At 40.5% G+C, this 13,990-nt stretch overlaps 1 protein-coding gene across 2 annotated transcripts in view; it reads right to left on the bottom strand.

Moving 5' to 3' along the window:
- MAN2A2 (mannosidase alpha class 2A member 2) overlaps positions 1–13,990 on the bottom strand; it is a 75,387-nt gene that overhangs the window by 26,636 nt on the left and 34,761 nt on the right. For both annotated transcript variants that reach the window (XM_069984178.1, XM_069984168.1), the window contains 4 exons: positions 6,748–6,919; positions 5,338–5,465; positions 3,793–3,966; positions 1,446–1,632 (listed from right to left, as the gene is read on the bottom strand). In XM_069984178.1, the coding sequence (XP_069840279.1) occupies positions 1,446–1,632; positions 3,793–3,966; positions 5,338–5,465; positions 6,748–6,919 (661 nt within the window). The remainder of the gene's footprint in view (positions 1–1,445; positions 1,633–3,792; positions 3,967–5,337; positions 5,466–6,747; positions 6,920–13,990) is intronic.

Here is a 13,990-nt window from a genome sequence, read left to right as displayed (position 1 = left end):
ACAGGGTTTAGCTATGGAGCTGCTTATCCTGTCTAGTCTGTTAGGATCTGGCCTGGTACTTGCAATCTGATCTTAAGAATGTGGCGGTGGGGGGGGGGGGGGTACCTGTATGGTCAATACATATCTATACAATACTTTAATTTTATATGGGGTTAATACTACATATAAGAATACTCCATTATTGCTATTTAGAAGTCATTTTACTAGTCTAAACAAAACCCTGTCTCCTTCGTCACTTATTAATCCTCTAAGGACCTGGTTCTTTTGGCTCTTGAGGATGCAAAATTCTTTTTTGTTTTTCATTGTTCAGTGTAGCCATATGAGGGCTGGTTTTTGGCAGGATGCATTGTAATTTTCAATGTCACCATTCTGAGGTATATGATAACTGATTGATTTACTTTTTACCTGTTTCTAAGAGGGATGCAAGAAAACAACAGTTCTAGCATTTCTTTTTTTAGTTTCTTTTCCATTTGCGGGTATTCTCTGAGTGGAGTGAGTTTCTATGTTTCAAGTAGCTGTTATGAATGCAGCAATAGCAATGTGTTACTATTTTTTCTTTCAAATAGAAGGGGGGTTTATATATATATGTCAGTATCATACTGGCTGTAAATGTATTAGGACTGGGCCTAATAGGTGGCAGGGTCTAATAGCTGTGCAAAATAGCAGTCCCGGCAGGCTTCATTAGGCCCCAAAATGCCATGACCAACCACATTGCAATCATGTTATCATGTAACCTCTCTGTGTAACCCCTTATAAGCTGTGAACACAGCTAATGAACATAGTATTTAAAGGGAATAAAATATATTTCTTATCCATATAATAGGAAATAATATAAATGTCTAATTGGTGGGGGAATTATCCACTGGAACCCCCACCTATCACATAAACAGGGGTTCCAGCGACTGGCTAGATAGGTTAAGAGACTAAGTACAGCATCCTGAAATTAATGGCACTTTACATGGTATACTTGACTAATTTTATCATGACATAAACTTTTTATGATATGCAAAAAAAAGATCTTCTTCCAATGAGTTTTCAGTCAGAAACTTAGCTTGCAGAGGAGCCCAGCACCACAGAGAGCTAAGCTAGATAAGTTACTGTAGTCCCGTTAATATCTCCTTCGTTTTATTATGGACATACGCTAATAACTTAGTAGCCCATAATGTGACAGCAGTGCATAAAAGCAATTAATGATGGCCAAAAAGTTTGGTAATGTTAAGACTGAAGATCAGAATAAGGAAAAATGGAGCTATCCATTCCTCTAATAGCTAATCTCAGTAGGACAAACCACCAATCAAACGGAGGATTATCTTCCCTTTTCTCCTGTGATCATAAACAAGAATGGAAATTATCTGCCATGAGGAACACCACTTCCCTCCTAGGATTAATCACTCGCAATAGATCCTGCTTCTTGGACATATCTTCCCTGGTGACATATGACTTACCGTTCAGCCACATTAGACTCAGTGATGGCTCTTGGCGGTGTCTTCCAAGGGCAATTAATTCTTCCTCCTGGCAAGCGCCTGAAATCAAACTGGCAGCAGATTTTGGGATCAGGGCCACACGTGTGAGGCACATCGTAGCTGTAAAAGGGCATCATGTGGCAAAAGATGTCAGTGTTGGAATCTTGGTCTGATAAAAGAAAAAAAAGAACATTTTTAAATAACAGCTTTATTTACAGTTACATTACAGTTAAAGGGGTACTCCAGCACTGGAAACCATTTATATATTGCTGCAGTTTATATATATATATATATATATATATATATATATATATATATATTTATTTTATTTATTTTTTTTAATAAAGATGCTGTTCTTATCTGTGCTCCCCCAGTGTCCTTCTGTGGTGTCTTTGGGTCCCCCTGCTGAACGATCCTGTTGCCACTTCTGAGATTCACTCATCGAAGTCAACTCATCTGGGCGGTAAAGCACCGCAGCCTGTGATTGGCTGAGAAGGCTGTCACTGCAGAGATGAGTCTGTATAGAGGAGGTCCAACAGCACCCAGAGATAATCTTCTAAAAATGTATTGGTCACCAAGTCTACATGAATACAACGTTTTGACCCTTACTGGGGTCTTTGTCAAGTATACAGAACCCTAGTGACATGTCTGAATAAGCTTATAAGGTGTATCACCCTTTACCAATCAGAAAACGACATAGCACAACATTGCAAATTAATGTTGTGTTACACCTATGTTGTTTTCTGATTGGTGAAGGGTCATACACCTTATGCACTTATACTGGGATGTCACTAGGGTTCTGTATACTTGACAAAGACTCCACTAGAGGTCGAAACATTGTATCCATGTAGACTTGGAGACCAATACATTTTTGGAAGATTATCTCTGGATGCTGTTGGACCTCCTCTATACAAGCTACGCATACCCACTTGAGGTTGTGGATTTACCAGCGTGCATCCGACCACGATTGATAATTTAAGGGACCATCAGTGCTGCAGAAACTCCCTTCTTCTCCAGCCTTGCAGAGACGATTCTGTCAGAAGTGGCGGCAGTAGTGTTTAGAGGGGGACCTGGAGACCCCGCAGAAGGACAATAGGAGAGAGTGGTGAAGTAAGAATGTCATCTTTATTATTTTCTATAGCAATATATTAAAGTAGACATGCAAAACACTGGTTTATGGTACAAGAACCATATAGCAGAATGTTTTGCACAATAATATTTATATTATTAGTGTCTTAAAACACTTCCTAAAAAAAAAAAAAAAAAAGGAAGGGGGGGGGTTAATTATTATTTTTTTTTTTTATAATTCCCCATGTTATTATCTGTATTTACCACAGGACCAGTTTGTCTTACAATATGATCCTTTGTGCTCTGTAGAGGGGTACTCCGGAGAAAAACTATATTTTTAAATCCACTGGTGCCAGAAAGTTATAAAGATTTGTAAATTACTTCTATGATTAAAAGAGAAAAATTAACCAGCCTTTCAGTACTTATCATACAGCAGGAAGTGGTGTATTCTTTCCAGTCTGGTCCAGTACTCTCTGCTGCTACCTCTGTCTGTGCCCGCCCAACCAATCAGTGGCTGCAGCAGTGTCCCTACACAGTCACTGATTGGCTGAGCAGGCTCTTCCTGTGATAATGTGATGGGGGACCAGAACAGGTAGGTATAACTTGTTTGTTATTTTCAAATCAGCCCCTGCTGCCCTGCGTAAACCCCTTCAAGACCCTGTTAGGCTGATATTCCACTGTGTAATAAACCCAGTGATCAGCTAATGCTTATTTTTCGGCTTACTGCATTGTTTTCACAGGACTAAAATCAGTATAAGTTGACTGGACATCATTTTGTGTAAACAGGGCATGTGTGGCTGACAATGCTGAAAATAAAGGACAAGATCTACAAGATCAGTGCTTGAATCAGGGAACGGGTCAGCCCCTCTAAATGGGCTCTTAGCTTTTTAACACTTCTTAGAATCACAAGCAGGGTTGCAATGAAAACTAACACATTTAAAATATATAGAGGTGATATATTCCCTCTGTGAATATGCTATAAATATCCTTTGATATTACATTTTAATGAAACTGGGGATTACATCCTTTAGTTCTGCATGGAAAGCAATGAGCACACAGTTTTAGTATTAACATTTATCAGTCCTTTACCAAATATTAAGTAAAAAAAGAAATCAGCTAAGTGAAAAATCAATCATCTTGTTCTTGTAAAGGCGACTACTACTGTGCACTTATACAATCAGACAGTCTGGCAGCGGCTCTGCTGAGCTCCAGGCCCACATGCTTAGGCCAAGTGCCAAGGAAACGATTGGTGGTTTCTTACCCCATGTCTGTCTCCACATAAACTCCAAACTTTGAGTTGCTGCAAAATGTTTTTTAATAGAATAATGCACCCGCTGGATCAGCATGCTGGTTAGGTTAGAGCGTTTTAAAAGGTACGGCATTGTGGAGCTGTGTCCAAATGGATCCACGGCCCATCCTGACCTAGGAATGACACCTAAAAGGAAGATATTTAGTTCTGTATAAATGAACATGGAAAAAAGATGGTATTAAAAAGAAAGGGCACATTTTGTTTAGAATTATTTAAAGAGGTACAAAGCAAGCAAAGTGCAATATTTAACAATGGGATATTTACCAATGAGATGTGTGTCTATTGCACTGGGGCTTCGATCTATGAAATTCAATTACTGAGCATATTTTCTCTCCAACTCAACATACTGTACTAAATATCCAGTGACCAACCACAAGTAGATCCCTCTTAAACTCCCTTATTATATGCAAATTACTATGTCCAGTTCTGGATCCCTACTGATCCCGATAACAGGAGTTTTGCGTCCCTCTGGGTAAATGGAGTAGCTATGGGAAATGCATGCTGAAGCTCCTTTCAACCCTATGGGATTGATAAATATATATCTGAGAGCTGTACTCGAGACACGTGACCTCTGTTCCCATGATCGGTCAGAGTCCACCAAATAGGTGACGATTTTCAATTGTGGGAAACCCCTTTAAGCACGATACAGCACCAGGTGAAATCAACAGAATGCCTGCACAATGCACAGATACAGAGTCCTTTAGAGAAAAGGCTGCTGTAAGAGGCTCTAGTTAAAGGGGATTTTCAATTCATAAAGAAAATACCTATGAATGACACATCACTACAATGTAAGTACTAATAATAATAATAATTTTATTTGTATAGCGCCAACAGATTCCGCAGCGCTTGTACTGTGATATTAAGCTGCTATATAATGTAACCAAAGAGGAAAATATAATAAAATATATCAGAAAGATCAAACCATTTCATTACAAATTGATTGAGCTTTCTATGAAGAAGACTGGAGAAATCAATCCAGAGGATTCTGAGATTTTTCTTTCCATCAAACAAATAAAACTGAGGTTTCTGGGATGATGTTGAGTAAATATCAATTTGGTAGAATGTAAAAATAGGGATTTCTTAGTATATTCTTATTCTTATTATTATTATAATAATAATAATAATAATAATATCTTGCTGGTAATAATATCTTTATGGTAATAAAACTAAATCAAAAGGCTAAAATAAGATAGACTCTTCAGGCCTCCTGCACACATCCATAATTTTCTCTGCATACTGTCAGTATTCCTACCCATTGCAGTCTATGGACCAATGCACATGACTGAGGATTTCATAGTCCATGCATTTTCCCAAGCTACAAAAAAATGGTCATGCACCTATACAGACTTTATGCACTGTACAGGCTTCATAAACTTATATTGCCCCCAGGGTCCATTATTGGTTGCCCATAGATGACAACAGCCTGTGATTTTGCAGATCGCGAAGGCTCACGGACATATGCAAAAGGCCTTAGAATAAAGCCAGTCTCATCCTTACCTAAGTTTTTCTTAAGCCACTGATGACCTTCTATCATCTGATCAATCATAGCAAAATAGTGAGTGTTCGCTTCATCTGGCATTACCCAGCCACCAGTTGTCATTTCCAGTTGCCCATTAGCAACTAACCTAATAAAAGTAGAAGCATAGGTCAATAGAACCAATGATAGCAATAAATAACATGAATAGAAACATGTATATACTGCATACAGACTACTTTTTGTAAAAAACAAAAACAAATGGTTAATCACAGGAGTGGTCTGACCATAGACCTTAAAGGCATATCAAAAGACTATGCCAATAGATGGTCTTATCCCAGAGTCCCATGACCCCGTTGTACCTTCAAGCTCAGCAGAAACTGGCAGCAAATGAAAAGAAGCGTGGGAGTGTTAGCTGCGTCTGAACCATAGCCCATGGGGAGTTATAGAAACCGCTATGCCAATCCATAATTTAGAATGGTTTCTAGCTAAAATATTCTTATTCCTATCAACTCCACATCCATTAAAACATGTTTCCAGTCTCAGAAAACCTTTGACGTGTTATAGTGAATTGTCAGAAGATTTGATCAGTGGGGTCAGGGTGCTGAAATCCCTGTCAATCACTAAAACGAAGGGGCAGAACAGCTCAGCTGAGTGTTACGACCCTTCGAAGTCCAAGCCTAGTGTGTATGGGTATATATCAGCCCGTACAAGGCTAATACAACCTCTCAACCAAGAGCCACACCAAATTAGTTCACAAGTAAAGGGGTGCAGAGCTCAGTTCTGCAGTTCTGTCTCTTTTGGTTCGGGCAACTGGTGATGGTCTCAGCTCCTGTACCTCACTGATCAAAACTTCACAACAACATGGCGAAAGTTTTCTAGGTACAAAGCAGATTTAAAACAGAGCAGTCGGAGGAGGTTTCTACTGTAGCAATTGATCTCCCAGTTTGAGGAAAGTAATTAAAAGCTCCCCCCCTCCTTCTTGACCAATTGTTTACTTGGCTATAGCAGTGAAGAAGATGAAGAACATGCCTGATTGGCCTACCATAAGAGTCTAGTGCTTAAAGTGTCACTGTCATTTAAAAGAAAAAAAATGTAATGGGGTTGTGGGTGTTCAGACCTCCACCGATCATTAAAACAAGCAAGGAGAAGCGCGCTGTTGTATGTGACACTCGCTGGCTCACTGCGACCTCTGTGCAGTTGGAGGAGACAGGCTCCATAGACTAATAATGAAGCCAGTCTGCTGCCACTGGATGGAGATCACAATTAGTTGTTCATTCTTTTGATCATTTTAGGACTGAACACCAAGACCCTGACTGATCAAAACTTTTGTCTCTGTGGCATCAAAGTTTTCTCAAATGATAGGGCCAATTTATGTGACATGAAAAGAATATTTATTGGATAAGACATATGGCGGACATCGTGCTTTTCACCTTCGAACTGCTGCTCTCTTCTGAGAATTGATGTTGTCCCACCACTTTGAAAAGAAGGAGATTTCCGACCAGATGAATCTCCGTCGAGGGTCTTCTTGAAGCTTCACCACCATGTTGTTTAGAATATGCTGAGTCTGATCATAGTAATATTTATCAAATGTTTTTATCCAACCTACCATAAAAAATGTAAGAGAGCAATAAGACACAAGCTGCAAGCAGTACATCATCAGCAGTAGGAAAATAGTTCTCTTCATGGTACACAAACCTGGATATGTAGACTTTAAAGACAGGGGGGGAGGAGGGATTTATGAAGACCGCTGGTCTTAAATTAGGCCCTGCCCCCTTTAGTGAAATACGCCACTTAGTAAATACGGCAGGTTCGGGCGCCTGACGTACCAAATCTACACCTGCTTCCCGTATGTGTAGATTTAGATCATGATTTACAGGCGTAAATCATGCTAAATGTGGTGCAGGAAGAAGCCTCGACTCTTCCACACCTTGTCACGTCCCCTGCGCCCCACCCTGCCCACCCATCGGGCGAGAGGGGCATATGGCAGGCGTACGCCAGGGAGAAGGGGCAAATCTGTGAATTCTTCCTGGCGTACGCCCCTGGTCTTAAATTAGGCCCCAACCCCAATTGCCCTATTGGATTCGATAGGAGGCACACGCCTGAAATCTTCCCCTGCTCCTCATGGTAAGTCAGGCACAGGACGAAGCCATGTCTCCTTCCCGCCGTGCCACGCCTCCCCATCAGACGAGTGGGGGCAGGCATTTGCCAGGGAAAAGGCAAGCATCTGTTCCTTCTCCATGGCATACGCCCTGACCGCAGCCTTCATAAATCTTCCCCAGAATGTCCGCCACTATAATGAAGACTGTTTCATAAAACTCCAATTTTAAGAGCCTTCAGAATCACTTATATAAATATAATGACTAGGGCCAGCGATCCCTTAACATTTCTTCCGTCAATCACCTCCGCTAAGGAGCTGTACTTTCTATCTGCTTTTCCCCCATAGGAATAACTACCTTTAAAATATAAGCTTAATTTGTCCTATCTAAATAGAGGAAAAGGTAGAATAAGGGTATAACCATTTGTCTTATTCTCAGTAAGGAAAGCCTCCTTTGTTAACAGCTACAAAGAGATCCATGAAATAAGTGTAAATTGTTAGCTGTAAGCCACATGTTGTCTATTCCTATGGAACCTTTTCTCTCTTTATAACTGATCTGGTAACAATGTAACTGTCTCTTTTCCACTGAGAAAAAAAAGAATCCTGAATGTTTTCTTTCTACATGGTTCTTTATGTGTCACCTAAATGAAAGGAAAAAAGCTGCCAAATAAAAGAAATTGGTCTTCTAAAGATGGGTTAGTGTAAAAAAAAAAAAAAAAAACATACAAGATAAATGCTTTGCAATGGTTAGGCTGACCATACACATTGTAATTCCTACTCAATACAACATCCAGGTCAATAAATATAGCATGCAAGCCAACATTTACACTGGATTCAATGAATACTGCTAATCTGGCCTTGATAACATACTTTTAGGTTCTTTTGTGAATACACAGGCGGATTGGAAAACAACAGACAGTAAAAGGGAACCTGTCATCACTTTTATGCTGCCCACACCATGAGTTACTGGGACAGCTTTTTCTGCACCGATAGATCTCTATCTGATGGGGTAAAGGGAGCGATCTATCAATCAAGGCTGATGGGGTGTGGGAAAGCCATTGGGGACCTTCTGATGACTCATGGTTCACGCAGTACAAAAGTGATGACAGGTTCCTTTTAAAGGGGTTGTCCAGTGTTTACTTCCTTTTTTAAGGCTGGGTTCACACTTACCAGGTCCCCATCTCGACAAAAGGAAATGCCTGCTCAGCCAATCAAACAACTGGCAGAGGGGGCATTTCTTGTGAGTTACGATGGAATGAGAAAACGGAGATCAGACAGGACCTTGTGAGCATAAGAAAGGGAATGGTAGGGGGGTTTGGGCAGGTGAGTAATAAATTTTTTTTTTTTTGGGAATCGGGATCAGAACACAGACAGTTAACCCTGTAGATGCTGTGGTCAATGTAACTGCAACATCTATCAGGGAGAACAGAGGGAGAAATCTCCCTCTCTTCACCTTTGGGGCTCTGTGAAGTGATTGCAGAGTCACTGAGGCCTCAGATGTTATAGCTACAGCAGTACACATATTTGTTATCGCCTCATGTGTAATGACACTGGCAATAAAGTTATCACATAATTTAACCCGTACAGTGACTGCAGAAAATTTGAAAAAAAATGTAAAACAGAAAAATGCCAATTTTGCTATTTTTTTTTTCATGAAAAGGTTTTTTTTAACAAAGAAATTGTACAGATATCGGCCAAAACTTACCATGACCCTAACATACAATATGTCACAAAAAACAAACTCAGAATCGTATGGATAAATTACAGCATCCCAGAGATATAACCGCATAAAGTGAGACAGCTCAGATTTAAAAAAATGGACCCTGGTCCTTAAAGAGGTACTCCGGGCTGGGGTTATTTTTATTTTATGGTCGGGAAAGGGGTGGATATAGAGGTGGCCGTTCACTTGCCTCCCGAGTTCCAGCTCCGGGTCCCGGATTGTGCCGCCCTGTTCTCCTGTCCTGCTGCCGCTTCCTGGTCTAAGCTGCGGCTTGAGACAAGACGTCTCAAGGCAACTCAGCCATTCAGTGGTCGTAGCGGGGTACCACCTCGGCCGCTGAATGGCTGAGCTGCCTTGAGACGTCACGTCTCAAGTTGCAGCTCAGACCAGGAAATGGCAGCGCGATCTGGGACCTGGCGCTGGAACCAAGGAGGTAAGTGACCAGCGGCCTCTATACCCACCCCCTCCCCGGCAATACACTAAAAATAACCCCAGCCCGGTGTACCCCTTTAAGACCATTTTTGGCCAAGTCCTGAAGGGTCAAATGTCAGGTCAAAATGTTTAATCACTTAACAACTAAGTTCCTTCAAAGATCAGACCATACAGCCATTGTATGTGCCTCGTCCTAATTTCTGCAGTACGAGTTTTAGTAGGATAAATAATTCCACCACAATCAAAGCAAAAGCCAGAAGAGAAAAAAAAACAAACAAAGGCAAAGGGCTGCAATTTCTAAGACTGAGACTTGAACCACGGTGAGAAGACTCTCCCATGGGAGGAAAGTCTGCCAACTTTATTCCAAGGGCAAAGCAGCAACTCGTCGACAAAGTCACAAAACATCCTGCAAGAAATTTCAATGAACTGCAGAATTCTACAACCTCCAAAAGGGTCAGTATTCATTAAAACACAATGGAAAGGAGACCGGGCACAAAAAGAATTCATGGGAGAGTAGCAAACAGCAAACCCTGTCACTGCTGCCCATTGTACACTCGCAAAAAAATTACCTGTCCTAGAAGACCCTCAGATGAGCGACTCTTTAGGCCCACTATTTAAAGTGTCCAACAAATACATTATTTCATAGTAAGACAGTGTAGGAGTATGATGTTGTGGGAATGATCACTGCCTCAGGATCCAGACAACATGCAAGAATATTGAATGAAATAATTTCTAAGACAGTCTTGTTATCGTCTGTATACTCAGACTGATGTATAATTGGGCAAACTTAAAGGCAGGGATTAAAAACACAAAAGCAAATTGACCATAGAGAAACCAAACTAAAGCGTTGGATTAGCAAAGTCTTGACTCGAACACAATAGAGTCGCTGTGACAAGAAAAGAGCAATTTGTGGGGAAAAAAGAATCTGCTAATGTAAAGCAGTGCTACAAAGAAGAATGAGCTAAAATGGCTCAATAAGTGAATGACTGATGAGTGAATAGTTGGGATTACTGCTGCTAAAGGTGGTCTAATAAAGGCACTAAGAGGGTAGTTCCACGGAGGTAATATGAGAGAAGGAAAACCTAATTGTTGTATTGATTAAAACCAAACACTAATAAATATTCTTTATGCTGCGTTTACACGGAACGATTATCGTGCGAATTTGAACGATAATGATCGAATTCGAACGATAATCGTACGTGTAAAAGCTGCGAACGATCAAGCGACGAGCGAGAAATTGTTTATTTTTATCTTACAACATGTTCTATGTGCGAGATTTTACCTATGTGCGAGATAGGCTTAAGCGATCGCAAAACGATTTTTCCGTACGATATATTGTTCCATCTAAACGCTGATTATTCTAAAAAAAAAACATTGTTCTTTCGATATCGTTAATTGTATAATCCGGCGAATTATCGCTCCGTGTAAACGCAGCATTAGCTGTTCTATTGCAGCCCCATAGACCATGTGAAGCGAATTACTTAAGTGTATTCAATGACATCTATGGGAGAGTGTCCCAGGTATCCTCTATGACCTGTGCTGAGGTTACCTGTGACCATTACCTACTGTGGATGTTTGTCCCTAAAAAAAGATAAGAATGTGAAAAAATAAAAATATACCATCAAAAATTCTTAATAATTACTTTTATATGAAAGATTGAGTTATAAAATAAAGCGAATGTACCATCAGTACATTCACATAAAAATTTTCACATGGATAAAACGGCGATGGCACGCGAAAGCCTGCGCCGCAGTCCTTTTTTTGAACCGCAACCCGATTCCTGCATACGGTGCCATTCTATTCCCGGGCACTGGCCAGGGGTGAAGCACTGGAGGCGGGCTGGCCCAACCCCAGTGGGAGGAAACCCCTGCTCCTCTATGACAAGCCTTCATTAGAATTAATGGAGCTGCATCATAGAGGGGCAGGGGTTTCCTCCCCCTGGGGGCAGGAAAAAAAGGACCACGGCATCGGCTTTCCCGCACCTTTCTATCCATGTGAAACTCTTACTGATGGTACATTCGCTTTAAGTCATTTTATGATTACACATTTGCTTTTAATGCAGTCATCATTCAATCATAATTTTAAAATGTAATGTAAAAATTTTACTCGGGTCCCCTCTGTCTTGTCATTTTGATGCAAGGTCAGAAAATAAAGCGAATATTCAGTATTAACAAAGAAAAATCGCTTTGTTATGCTCGGCCATTGGCTTGTCAGGCTGCTGCTCCTGTACGCCACTATGGGTGCCTGGAAAAGCTGGAAGCAGTCCTGGGAAAATTCTTCCAAGACTGCATTCAGCTTTTCAAGGCACCTGAAACAGAGCGGAGTTCAATAGCAGCAGGCTAACAAGCCAATGGTCGAGCGTAATAAAGCGCTTTGCTTTGTCAATACTGTAAATTTGCTCTTCTCTATCAGAAACCATTCTGTGTGACAAATATGTGAAAATATGGGACATACTTGTACCTACCTGTCCATTTCAATATATAGTGGTTTTAGATGGATTGTTATAAATGCCTTTGTAAACTGCACTAAATCTATTGAGAATAATCCAGAAAAATCTGGAAGCTCAGTAAACCTGTGCAAGTAACACTAATCTTTAGCATAGATAACATTAACCATAACAGATGCATCTGATCCTGGTGGAATCCCTATGGATATTACACACCTTCTAAAAAAAGAACAGAATAAGTACAATTAATAATATTTGCATTTTTATGTAAATGAACACTAAACTAGACAACTAAGTTCAAGTAAGGATGCGTTCACACCTTCAGGCTTATAATTGCAATTATTAAATACAAAGCCAGAAAAACAGACATCACAGCCTTTTCTTTGTGTGTCCCCCATTTATTACAAATCTCAGACAGAGAGTGTTAGTTCCTCAGGGCTCTAAACAGTAGGCACCCATGGGATTACTCTGTTACCTTTATTTTAACATGGATATAATACTTATATACGCTATATAATTTTTTTTTTCTATTTTCTAACAAGATATGAAGGTTTCAATGTGCCCAGCTGATGTAGATGCTGCAGCAGGATTTGCAGGATATACAATGAATTACTGTCACATTCTGGTTTTGGCACCACCTGGTGTTCTTCTAATTCCTGTGCCAAGCATCCTCCTAGTGTGTATATTGATAGTGGACTAATATGCCAAACAGCTGTGAGCAATAATGAGTGCACACTAGATAAAAGCAGTGCTACCCTCTTAGCAAAAGTAAGGCTATATTCATACACGGCATACTTGTTGCAGTAATCTGAATGGGGCTTGTAGAAATCTGTGCACTTGCTGCCAAACAATCGCATTCCAGTAAATTCTAAAAAAATAATTCAGTACTGGATGCGCTTTTCCATGAACTGTGAAAACTGCATTTTCCACCCCTTTTAGTATATCTCTCAAATACTTTAAAGGGGTTATTCCAGAATTCAAACATATGTCCTATCCATATGATGGGTGAGAAGTAGCTGATTGGTGGGATTCTGACTGTTGGGACTTATATCAGTCAAAAGAATGGGGGCCCCCTGAAATAATGGAGCGGCAGAGCACACAGTTGGCCTATGCTCCATTCATTTACTTCATTTGTTGTGTGTCCCAGCAGTAAAACCGCCTCTGGTCAGTATCTAGGTGATAAGTTTAAAGGAGAACTATCAGCAGGTTAGACAAATCTAACCTGCTGATAGGCCCCTATAGTGCCGGGGACACTATGGAGGACGGTATATTTCTTACCTTCCTCCTTGGCGCCACTTCCCCACTGTTAGTTGGGGTAAACGCCACCCCAGAGTACAGTTAGGAGCACTGCCACGTCATCCAGCCCGTCCCTTCTAATGATAATCAATGGAGGGGACGGGCTGGATGATGTGGCATTGCTCCGGAGCAGAGTTTACCCCAACTAACAGCGCAGGAGTGGTGCCGAGGAGGAGGGTAAGACACATACCTTCCTCGTCAGCATCCCGGGTGCTATAGGGGGATATTAGCCTTAAGCCTTGAAATAACTTTTTGAAGAGAGATGACTATATGATGGATTCCCTTTAAGGCAAAAAAGATTGAAGCCTTCAAGAGTCCAGTTTCATAAACAAAGTTCTTCCACTTGACTGTCAGGACTGGTGGTAAAGAGTGACTGGGGGAATTAAATCACTAGATATAAAATTCTGTGTGAAACTTTGCACATTCAGCTCCTTTTCCTGTCAAATAATATTTTAGAATGCATTTTACTGAGATATAGATATTTATTTTTCATGCTCTGGTGATCCCGCCTAAGTTAACATTTCATCTGACAGCTAAGGAAATGTCAGGATATAAGAAAATAAAAAAAATTAAATGAAACTGCAGTTTTCCTATATAACAGGTCAGCCCTGTCCTAGTTACAGTTTTATGGGATACAAGTCATTTTCACTGAAAACCCCTGTGATAAAGTGATAAAGAAGTGGA

Source organism: Dendropsophus ebraccatus, chromosome 1, assembly GCF_027789765.1.
Source record: "Dendropsophus ebraccatus isolate aDenEbr1 chromosome 1, aDenEbr1.pat, whole genome shotgun sequence".
NCBI classification, from domain to species: domain Eukaryota; kingdom Metazoa; phylum Chordata; class Amphibia; order Anura; family Hylidae; genus Dendropsophus; species Dendropsophus ebraccatus.
Note: the sequence above shows the minus strand (reverse complement) of the source record. Positions and strands in the feature narration are given on the sequence as shown.